Below are 12,412 nucleotides of genomic sequence, written 5' to 3' on the forward strand. Positions count from 1 at the left end.
AGTTCAGGGCTCACCTGGTACGGCCGTTCGCCGGAGTGGGTCCTACGGTGCCGTGCCAGATATTCAGCCGAGCGGAAGTGCTTGTTGCACGTAGGGCACTTCACGTGACCGGGCGCAGGGTTGGTCGTCGAGGGTTCCGGACTGGTGGTGGTGGTGGGAGGATTCGACTGATCTGAAGAGTGTTCCGAGAAGGAGCTAGAATCGATGGTGGATGATCGTGAGTGGGATACTTCATTGCAGTCAGTAGTAGTGGGAAGGTTAGGACCGTCGTGCTTTTTCAGGTGGTACTTTAGGGCCGTTGATTGGGCGAAGGATTTCGGGCAATAGTCGCACTTGTATGGGTGTATGCCGAGATGAATCCGCCGATGCACGATGAGACCAGAGCTGCTGGCAAACGTCTTCAAGCAGATGTCACATGTTACCTGTAGATAACGTAAATAGGAAAATAGTTAGGCAACATGAGATTATAGGCATAGGTAATTTAAACAAATCTAATATCATTCCGATACCGAACAGGACGGTTGCAATTAAGTGGCTTATATAAGTTTGAGGAAATGCCAAGCGCCAAATGAAAGCTCAGTGATGATGCTGATCAATTTATTGTTTACTTTTAGAACTGACTCCTTTCATAAGGGCATCTTTAGTAGAGTTATAAATTGTATGGGAGTTAGGAAATTAAATTGAAACTGTAAAAATGCCATCTTCAACAGAGGTTGTAGTTTTAAAAATTCGACCAGTTTCGCGAGAAAAATTATAACTGGAATACTGCTCAGTTGTATTTTTGCACGAATTTACAACAGAATTTACTGGAATTATATTTTGTTCAAAAAAAAAGAAGTCACTTCATCAACTTCAAACAATTCAGTTTCATCAACATCACAGCCGTTTCACATTTTAATTAGCGTCGGATTATCATGTTTTTGTTTTCCGATACAAAACATGTGTCGTTTATAACTGCTACTAAAGATGCGTCTCTCGTTTCATATTTTTGACAGTTGTAAAATCTGTATTTCGAAGAAGAAGTATAACTACAACTTGTAACTTTCGCTGCGAAAAACCTTTTACAACTAGACGCGCCTTGTGCCTGTCAACGTTGCCATTCGCGTCGTACTTAGTCTTATAGACCCACTTGCGTTTGATCGGTTTTCGGCCAGGTGGCAGTTCGGTTAAAGTCCAGGTGTCGTTAACCATCAGCGCCTCATATTCGTCAAGCATCTTCCAAAGTGCTGCATCCTCCCGAGACAAGGCTTCCTGATGTGTTGCCGGATCACCATCGCTACACGTTGCAGCACCATTCTTCGCAGTTGCGATTCCACTGAACTCCGGCTGAACGTCGGACTGAACCAGTACATCATCTTGGGTTAGTTGACTGTTCTGTAATAATTTAAAATGCGGCAGACCCTCGAACGAAACTTCAAAATCATGGGACTTGCCTGGAAGTTTATGCTCCCGACGGCCACGACACCTGTGACTGAGGTAGATGTGAAGTTTTGCGCGGTGGGAGCACGGAAGGCACGTTGGTCAATGTATCGTCTAAACGGTTGAACTCACCCTCGTCGGCAATACTGTCGTTCTCACAGTCCATGTAGAACTCTTCGTCATCATCTTCGTTTTCGGACAGGCAGTTGTCCGAACCACTCGCAGCTGCCTTCGTAGTAACGAAATCGTAGTCAAGCACAATCATGTTTAGACGCTTCGTGTTGCCGACTGCACTTGATACTCCTTCATCGATGAACCAAGCTTCGCGGCTAATAAACACCTTCTGTGACTGCGGGTCGTACAGGCGGTACCCTTTCGTATTCTCATCGTCTCCTACGAAAACTGCCTCCCGTGATTTAGGGTCCAATTTCAGACGTCTTTGTTTCGACTTGAGCCATCGCTTTTGTTCCGAAAATCCGTAGATGAGAGAGATCTGGCTTTTTCCCGGTCCAACCTTGTTCCGATGTGCACTCGTGGCCTTGCGTCGGAGACCGATTCAGGAGATACTCGGAAGTATTCACAGCTTCTGCCCAAAACGATTTTTTCATCCGACCTTCAAACAAAAGGCAACGAGCACGCTCGACAATTGAACGATTGGCGCGCTCAGCCATTCCGTTTTGCTGCGGAGTATAGACATTTGTCTTCTGGTGACGGATGCCATGAATCTTCAGGTAGTTCTGGAAGCCTTCGTTGAGATACTCCATTCCATTGTCGCTCCGTATCGCTTTGATTTTTCGTTCTGACTGCCGTTCTACCATCGCGTGAAACTCCTTGAAAATTCTCAAAATTTCAGGTCCCGCTTTCGTCTTCAGAAAATACACCCACATTTTTCTGGATTTGTCATCAATAAAAGCAAGATAGTATTTGCTTCCACCGATTGAATCCACCTCCATGTGCCCACATATATCAGTGTGGATCACATCAAGAACCTCTGCAGCGCGCGAACCTTTCTTGCTGAATGGTTGCCGGCAATGTTTGCCCATTGGGTACACCATGCAGTCTCCTGTGTGCGTTCCGATAATTGAAACTCAGAAAGGTCTGGAATCAGCTGTACTTCATGAACCGGAATACTTTCCTTCTGACAGAATGGTTTCAAAATAGTCGATCCCGTACCAATCACGTGCATACTATTCCCGTTGGCAGCAACAAGGCTTCCATTTGAAGGTTTCTCGTTTTCGAGAAACTCGCGATTACTGGTCATGTGCACACTGGCACCGGAGTCTATAAACCAGTCACTTTTCTTCGTCGACGAAAATGTCGACATCACTGCACAAAATGCATCCTGCTTCTTCGCACTTCTGCATTCTCGAGCGATATGGCCAAATTTATGACACTTTCGGCATTTCGGTCCTTCAGGGAGTTCGTTCGTCGAATCACATCTTTGTTTAAATTTACCGCCTCTGTATGCACCTGTTCTGCGACTCGCTGCTAAAGCTGAGTCATCATTCGATAACTTAACCTCTTGCAACAGCTTTGTTTTGATTGCGTCGCCGGTAATGGCCGTTCCCGAGTTTTCGAGAGCCATAGGGCGATACTCTTCGGGGAGTCCCGCAAGCAAAAGCGTTCCCACCCACTCATCGGATATTTGGAAGTTTATTCCGTTCAGCTGATGTGCCGTCGAAATAATTCTGTTGACGTAATCCATCGAGCTACAGGCATTTAGCTCCGTCTTTAGCAACTTGTGCAACAATCCAACTCGTCGCGTTAATCCAGTGTCTTCGAATACACTCTCCAGCTTTTCCCAAACTGCTCGCGCCGATTTAGCCTCTTTTACGTGAACGTAATTTTCCGGCTCCAGCAGCAAAATAATCTTTGCTCTCGCTCGGCGATCCATGGCAGGGTCGACTGCTTTGTGGGTTCCATCCTCCTTTTTCTCCGGTTTTTATCAGCGCTCCACATATCATCCAGCTCCAGGTAGGTTTGCACCGCAAAATTCCTTGTTGCCCAATTTTCTCGTCCTGCGAGCCGCGCAATTCTTGGAAGGCTTGAGATGTTGTGGACTACTCCATTACCAGCTGCAGCCGCAGCACTACCACTTCCGCCCGGCATAATAACAATCGATTTTCGCGTAAAACGACCGAAACACTAATTACATTTCGAAAGAACATTCGCGAATAGGCCCATAACCTTTTGGGATTTGGTATATTATGCACAGTAGGGAAAACACGTCCTTCACGGTCAATCGTTTATTTACATTAAAATATGTTTTCTTTAGGTATGGATAAGTCGAGAATCAACAAGAACACAGTATCGTACGTTAAGGTCATAAAAGAGTAATAAACTGAACACAGACAAACAGATAAACCTAACAAAAACCGTGTTTAGTGGAAAACAATAAAGTTTCACCCGTTAAGAGCCCCGCACATAGCATACGTTTGCGTTGCGTTTGACAGCTTTCCCATGGGAAATGTGTCAAACGCAACGCAAACGTATCCTATGTGCGGGGCTCTTTATTGATGCGGCATAGCTTTAGCACAATAGTAATTGAAATTGTCGTTAGCGTTGGTTTGGAAGTGATTTTTTTTCATCTTTTTTCGGCCAAGGAATTATGAGACTAACGATTGTAGTGCTTTAAGTGCATTTTTTTCTTTCCTCTGTGAAATTGTCATAGAATTATAGAGAAAAGCGTTTTTTTTTCTTTCATTGGACTCCATTTTTGTTTTCTTCGTTGTATTCATTTTTCTCATACATTGCTTTTCTTTTGTTTACACAGCTCTATGGTCCAATGCACCGAATGAACACAATGACGTTTGAGACGGGCGCTATTTACTAAAAATGAACACTTGCATGAACTCGATGAATGAAAAAGTATTCATTCTTAGTAAACAGCGCACCGCTCAAACGTCAATGATGAACTCGGTGCATTGAACCATTGGAACCAAGATGAATACACCACTAGGTGTTCCAATCTGCCAAATTCACGATTCAGCCATCTTGGATTTTAGTATGGGAGAGCCAGCCGGTTTGTTTATGTTTTGCACCGAAAATGAATTTTTCACCCCCGCCTTCTTCTCGTCTATAAATTGGGCAGACTGCAACACCTAGCTGTGTATTCATCTTGATTGGAACCAACTCCGCCATCCATCGATTTGAGGAATCTCTGACGACATCACTGGTAAACTGTGGTAGAGGCGGCAAAACCATTCTTCCGCTTGTGTTTAGTTGGTGGTAGTGGTGTGGTTGACTGTCAAAGATCGAACTATACCAGTGTACTACGGGCTGTAGCCATCGCATTTATGATACATTTTATCAACAATTGTTGGTGCATCGTGCATCAAAGTGCATTTTACGTTGGGCGCTGACCCCTGTTTGGCGATATTTTGGTGAAGGTGATTGCTGTGATTTTTGCTTGGTTGGACCACAGACAAACAGACGTAACAGCTAGAACAATTTGTTTTAAAATCCATCGACCGCTATTTTACCACCACCTAACGTGCATGTTGTACGAAACAAAGTTTAGTACGACAATGTCAACAGAAGGCGCTAGTGTCAGGTGTCAAATACAAGGGTATACGATGCGCGCGCCCCTGGATGTGAAACTCGCAAGCAGTTGAATTTAAAACGACCGTTGAGCTCATGGTCGATGGGAATTTCCTCAGTGTTACGTCTGTTTGTCTGTGGTTGGACTACTGTTGCTACTGCTTGTGGTTCAAGAGCTTGGCCCGGTTTGTTGCTGTTGAAGGGCGGCCAGGAAGTTGCTGTTTTTGGAAGTGGTTAGCCGTTGTCGCTGTTGCTGTTGGTCAGAGTGCTTCTAACGTTTCTGGCTTTTGTGCTGAGAGTTTAGACGCTTGATTGCTACTCGGTTTCAGAGTGAGCTTTGGTTCGTCGCAGCGATCCTACAGGTACGTGATTATTATTATTATTATTTATTGCTTTTATATGCTTTTGCTGAATTTTATTTACATTTAGACAAACCTGTGATAGGGTGCATATTTGGATTTTTTTTTCGTGTTTTGTTCGTTTTAATTGAAATAAAGGATTTCCATAACGATGACTACCGAACCGTTTATTTCGGGTACAATCCCCTTTTCGCAGTACCTGGAACAGCTAGAGTGGCAATTTCTGCATAATAATTATGGGGAGGATAGGTACAAAACCTCTTTTCTAGCTGTGTATGGTACAGAAGTTTTCACACAGCTGAAACATCTATTTCCAGGTAGAAATTTGAAGGATTTGTCATACAAAGAAATAACAGAAGCGCTTCAAAAACGCTTTGATAAGAAGGATTCGGATGTTATTCATATATTCAAATTCTGGACACACCGGCAAAATCCCAACGAGAAATCCGAGGATTTGTGTTAGCTATTAAACAATTAGCTGAACTTTGTGGTTTTGACGCTTTTAAGGAACGGGTTATTCGGAAAGCGCTAGTGATTGGTGTAAACGATCGTCAATTACAGAAGCGGTTTTTTGACGAGGAAGATTTGACTTCCGAAAGAGCCTTCAAGCTCATTGTTAGTCAAGAGTTGTGTTCGGATAGAACGCGGTTAATGGATAGAGATGATGATCGTAGAGGGAGTGTGATTGCTAGATTAGGACGTCGGGCAGTCCATTCACCTGGCCGAAGGAGCTATCGGAGTAGGAGTTGAAGCAGAGACAGGAATCACGATAATTCATTTTCATCCAGAAATGGTAGTCAATTTCTATCGTGTCTTTCGTGTGCTTATTTTGTAACAGAACAGGGCACACCAAGAAATTTTGATTTCGTTTAAAGAGAAAAAGTCCTCGCAAAAATCGCCATGACGTCAAGTTTATTGAAACCTCTAAGCCTGCGATAGCCGAACATACTTCAGGTCTTTTCAAGCGATTAAAGGATGAGTTGAGCTCGGATTCAGAGGATGACGTTTTGGGATGCATGATGATTGCATCGAAGCGTGAACCATGTTTAGCGGAGGTTATTGTTGAAGATAAGAAAACAACTATAGAAGTTGTCTGCGGGTCTGCCGAAAGCGTTATATCCGAGGAGTTGTATCGAAGAAAATTTAAAAATTGTCCACTGGAGGCCTGCAATAAATGGTTATTTGTAATTAATGGAAATAGACTGGATGTTTTAGGGGAAGTTCGCGTAAGTGTGCGAATGAAAGGAATAATAAAAAAACTGTTTATGGTGGTGCTGCACTGTGATGAAGACTTCGTTACACTGATGGGGCGAACATGGCTCGATTGCTTCTACGATGGATGGAGAAATACATTTTCTGGTACTTCGGTACAACGCGTGAATGCCCTAACGGAGGACTAAACGGTAGACAGAATCAAGAGTAAGTTTCCCACATGCTTTGATAAAGATTTGTCTAACCCGATAGTCGGCTTTGAGGGAAACCTTTTTCTTAAAGACGATACACCTATATTTAAAAAAGCGTTTGGTGTTCCACTGAGATTGCGGCCAAAAGTGTTAGAACATTTAGATTCACTGGAAAAAGATGGTATAATCACTCCAGTGGGTGCTAGTGAGTGGGCTTCGCCGGTCGTAGTTGTTTTAAAGAAAGATCAAAGCATAAGACTCGTTATCGATTGTAAGGTCTCCATAAACAAGTTTATTATACCGAGCACTTATCGTTTTGCCATTACCATTGCCAAGATTTGTTTGCTGCGTTATAGGGGTCAAAATTTTTTTGTGCTTTGGATTTGGCAGGAGCTTATTCGCAGCTTTTACTATCAAAGAAATAGAGGAAGTTTATGGTAATCAATACCATTAAAGGATTGTATGTTTACAACAGGCTTCCTCAGGGAGCATCATCTAGCGCTGCGATTTTTCAAAGGGTCGTGGACCAAGTGTTGCAGGGGTTAGTTACATTTTCTGTTATCTGGATGATGTCCTTATTGCTGGCAAAGATATACAGGATTGCCGAAATTGTCTAGAGATTGTAGATTGTCTAGAGCCAACATTAAGGTAAATCTTAAAAAATGCAGTTTTTTCGTGAATAGGTTGCCATATTTGGGTCACGTTTTGCCTGAGGATGGTCTTCTTCCGTGTCCCGAAAAAGTTCAGACTATTAGTGAAGCAAATGCTCCGCATAATGTGTCGGAATTAAAGACTTTTTTTTGGGTTTGATAACCTATTATTCAAAATTTATTCCAAATTTATCTTCCCGCATAAGGGTTTTATATGGACTCCTGAAGAAGGATACCAAATATGAATGGAATGCAGAATGCGAAAAAGTTTCCAACCAATGCAAACATTTTCGTTTGAAGCTAGAAGTATTGGAGTACTTCGACCCAGATAAACCAATAATTGTAGTAACTGATGCTTGCAACTACGGTCTTGGTGGCGTAATGGCTCACGTAATCACGTAAAAGGAGAGGAAAGACCAATTTGCTTTACGTCTTTCTCTTTGAACGAAGCTCAAAAAAAAAAATCCGATTCTCCATTTGGAAGCGTTAGCGGTAGTCAGCACGGCCAAGAAATTCCATAAATTTTTGTACGGAAAGAAATTTACCATTTATACCGATCATAAGCCTATTATCGGAATTTTTGGAAAAGCAGGTAAGAACGCGATGTCGGTTACGAGACTACAATTGTATAATTTTGAACTTTCTATTTACAACTACGATATAATTTGTAGACCATCTAATAGAATGGGTAACGCAGACTTTTGTTCGCGATTTCCACTCGCACAGGAAGTACCTAGAGAATTGGATAGAGCATATGTAAAGAGCCTTAATTTCACAGACGAATTTCCCATAAATTACAAACAAATAGCAGAGGAGACCAGGCGTGACGAGTTTCTTACAAAAATTATGGATTATTTAAGAAACGGATACCACTGTCTAGAAGAGGTAGATGGATGTATTCTGTTTAAAGACAGGGTGAAAGACAGGTACTGGAGTCAATGAAGAAAGGGATTTTAAAACTGCTTCATCGCAACCATTCAGGCATGCACAAGATCAAACAGTTGGCCAGAAGAACTGCATTTTGGTTTGGGATGAATACGGATGTAGAAAACTATGTAAAATCTTGTCGAATATGTCATGAAACAAATCCAGCTGCCAAGAGACCGCCATATTCGCCGTGGATTCCTACAAACAAACCGTTCAGCAGGATTCATGCGGATTTTTTCTATTTTGAAAAAAATATATTTTTAGTGGTGGTAGACAGTTACACCAAATGGGTGGAGGTCGAGCATATGAGGTTTGGGACAAATCATAAGAAAGTCATCAAGGTTTTCTTAGGCATCATGGCGAGATACGGGTTGCCGGACGTACTGGTAACAGATGGAGGACCACCTTTCAACTCGAACTATTTTATCAAGTTCTTAGAGAGACAAGAAGTCGTCGTATTGAAAAGCCCTCCATACCACCCAGAAAGTAATGAGCAGGCAGGTTCGTTTGATAAACGATGTTCTAAAAAAATTTCTATTGGATCCGGAAATTCGTAAATTGGACATTGATGAACAAGTATATTTCTTCCTTATGAACTACAGAAACATATGTCTAGGAAAGGATGGAAGTTGACCGGTTTGGCTGAAATTTTGTCCAAAGCATCAGGGCATCAAATAGAACCGAATAAGAAGGCGGCCCATCAAAAAAAATGAACAAAGTTTTTCCCATACTAATTTGAGCCACCCTAATGTACAAGTTCTGCTGATCGCAAGGCCGATTCTTACTCAGCTCAAGGGGATTTTGGCTTGCAAAGTAGTTTTCTGAGCAACGAACCACACAGCAAACGAAGGAGGGAAGAAGATTCGTATTCAGATTTTTACGGATTTGCAGCAGATTCATCCGTTTTTCAAGAAGCTTTTGCTATTGCAAGCTGCTTTTGAAGAATATGAGACAACTTCACCGGCAGTGGAACCGATCAGAAGGTCTAATCGACGAATGAAGAGAAGAAGAAAAGAGGAATATGTTTATTACTAGCCACATATCGAAGAAGCATGTAATATTGAAATAGGATAATTTCTTTTCTGAAATAGAATTGTTATTTAATTTAGTAATATTTGCTAGTTACCTATGGAAGGAGGAGTTGTGGTGGCAAAATGGAAGATACCACTTTCGAACTGTAGAGAGCAAACGATAACCTTTCTTTCGAAGTTAATAAGTGTGAGATAATGATGAAGTGTGAAAACATAATTGGTAAAACCGATTATCTGAATAAACATAAGTTGTTTGACACCCTTGGAGTCCAGACGTTTATTTATTATTCTTCAACCGAAAGATAGTCCTTTCCGTCGTTTAGAGGCTTTTAAAGTCCGCTTAGGTGAACAGAACATTTTGTAAATTTTGCATCTACACGTTGAAATGACTCGATACTCTTATTTATATAGGTGAAAACATCGAAAAAGCTCAAGGTGGTCATTTTGGACCGTCCTCCCTTACAAACATCGTCTCTGGCATTCGCTCTTTCGCATTATCCCGAGCGCTCCCTGCTCAATTATTAGGATAATTGCTAGCATATGCAAAGTATTAATTAAAATGAAAGCGTAATAAAATTGTATGCTTTTCTGGGTAATGGCCATACTGGGTAGTAGAATATTCGGGTTAATGACCTTTCGGGGTAGTAACATGCGGTGTAGTGTCATAGAACCAATTGGAACATATTTCAAGTAGTTGGTCGCCAAAACTGTCACCAAAATCATTATCTTGTTGTTCCCGATCAAAATGTCTTTTAATATTGTACTGAACTTACCCTTTCGCCAGTGTGAAGCCTCGTATGCACGGAAAGGGCCCTCGAATCGACAAACGCCTTTTCACAGTATTTGCACTTGAATGGCCGTTCACCTGGAATGGAAAGTTCCGAATTATTCCCAAGCTGAATAGTAATCAAAACGGTTTACTCACCCGTATGCCTCCTTCGGTGGATTATCAAATGTGACGATCGCGGGAAAACTTTTGAGCAAAACTCGCACTGATTCGGGCGATCCTTACAGTGTTGATTGAGGTGCGTTTGTAGTTCTTCCGATGTGCCGAACGGTTTACTACACACATTGCACTTGTACTCCAGTGGCATTCCGGGAGAACCGACCGAGGTGCCAGCCGGGCTGTTTATTCCTCCGCCGACTCCCGCACTGCTGCAATTTGAGTTGGTGTCCATTGACGCGTGTTGATCTGACGGTGGATTTTCGTGTTTCTTCATGTGATGCTTCAGATTGTTGTACTGGGGAAACGTTTTATCACCTGCAAACGAAAGTGGACAACAGGGTGAGGTGATGTAAGAGATAATATTTTTCTAAGATACTCACAAACTTCGCACTTGTACGGATGAACTCCTGTATGCAACCGGTTGTGCACCGTTAATGCGGAAGCGCTGGAGAAAGTCTTTTCACACTTCATACCTAGACGAGTGAAAGATAGAAAACGCGTCATAACAGATTTCTAAGGTAAATAGAAAAATCTACATGAACTCACATTTCAGTCGACTGCCCGGCGTATGCAACCGAGCATGCACCGATAAGGCTCGACTGTCCACGAATGCCTTGCCACAAGTCGTGCATTTGAACGGTCGCTCGCCGGTATGCCTCCGTCGGTGAATCACTAGGTAGCTGCTTCCGGAAAAGTTCTTCCCACAAATCTCGCATTTGTTCGCTCGGATTCCCTCGTGGGCTCCTTTAATGTGGGCCTTGAGGTTCTTGTGGTTCCGATACGATCGGTCGCAGATTTGACACTTGAATGGACGATCCGGTTGAGGCACCGGATCTGGACCTTTGCTGGACGAATCGCACCGGCCTTCCTCTTCCTGAGGGAGAATCGATGCAAGGCCGGTGGATGACACTATGGACGAGAACGACGGAAGGCCCACATTGGTGCTGGTGTCGATGAACGTTTCCTGTATTGGCAACTCGGTTTTGGCTTGCTCCTGATTGGGCGATTTGGCATAGGGTTCCTGTAATTGAAAGATACTTATTAGAATAAGCAGTTCATGCGGTGCAAGGACATATTTACTATTGGAACAATAGCTTCATCTTCTGACATCGATGAGTAGTCTTCATCCTCGTATTGGTCATACTGATGCAAGCTGGTTACATTTGATTCACTACTGACTTTGGCATTCTGAATGTATGACCCTGCGACTTGCTGCAGCTCAACATTTCCCATAACAAAGTAGGTCTTTCCAGGAAGCACACTTTGCTGGGCTTCCAGCATTGGAGTTGATTCCTCGGTCAACAATTCACTAATACATTCACTATCCGAACCGAATGGTTCAATACTGCTGAGGTCATGTTCCATTGGGCTATCTACAAGGGAGGCCTTACTACTGTTACTACTACTGGTGTTTCCATAGCTTCCGGCTTCCGCCAGGGAAGGGCGTCCAACCTGCCCATAAATCGTCGCCCCCGTCCCCACTTCCTCCCCCACCGTTGTCGTTGATTGCACATAGTTTCGATTGCAAATATCACATTTTCCTCTCGCTTCCAGCCCATTAATGCTGGACTCTGTCCTGGAAGTCCCGTACTCGCGCCGACACTGTTCGCAACGGTACACCTGGATGTCCGTACTTCCACAGCGATGTCGATTAAAGCTACTCTGGCTGGGAAATCCTTCCCCACAGAACTCGCACTGGAACACATGGTCACCTCCTGCCACGGCACCAGCCCCGGAACTTGCACCGGCGGAACCACTCAAACTGATCCGGTTTGCCTGGAGGTATTCGCAGAATTCACACTTGCACGTCTGCTGCTGCTGCTGCTGGGGTTGGGGGGCCATCGCCGGTGCCGCCACCTGTTTTACATAATCGCTGGCGGTCGCGGTCGGTGTCGTCGTCGTCGGATCATACCGTCCAACCGTCATCGTCGTTGACTTCTGTAAAAAAAATGAATTGGGAGAAGAGAAAAAAAACGTGATAAACACTTTTTTAATTCAATTTGCTTCAATCTGTTCGCGGCTTCGCGAACACAGCATGAAGCCGACACAGTTGTCGTCGCCGTTTGTTGTTTTTTTTATTGGCTGTTGGCGCAATGAATGTTTCCCTTCAGAATGGGTATCAAAGTGAAAGAGAATT

General features: G+C 43.3%; 1 protein-coding gene across 1 annotated transcript in view; it reads right to left on the minus strand.

Annotated features, from left to right (window-relative positions):
- Positions 1–12,412, minus strand: part of LOC134218093 (zinc finger protein 600-like) — a 192,017-nt gene that overhangs the window by 923 nt on the left and 178,682 nt on the right. Inside the window, exons 4-9 of the mRNA XM_062696965.1 lie at positions 11,356–12,213; positions 10,822–11,296; positions 10,656–10,748; positions 10,255–10,590; positions 10,103–10,194; positions 15–422 (exon numbers count right to left, since the gene is read on the minus strand). Of these exons, the coding sequence (XP_062552949.1) occupies positions 15–422; positions 10,103–10,194; positions 10,255–10,590; positions 10,656–10,748; positions 10,822–11,296; positions 11,356–12,213 (2,262 nt within the window). The remainder of the gene's footprint in view (positions 1–14; positions 423–10,102; positions 10,195–10,254; positions 10,591–10,655; positions 10,749–10,821; positions 11,297–11,355; positions 12,214–12,412) is intronic.

The sequence above is a fragment of the Armigeres subalbatus genome, chromosome 2 (assembly GCF_024139115.2).
Source record: "Armigeres subalbatus isolate Guangzhou_Male chromosome 2, GZ_Asu_2, whole genome shotgun sequence".
Lineage (NCBI taxonomy): Eukaryota > Metazoa > Arthropoda > Insecta > Diptera > Culicidae > Armigeres > Armigeres subalbatus.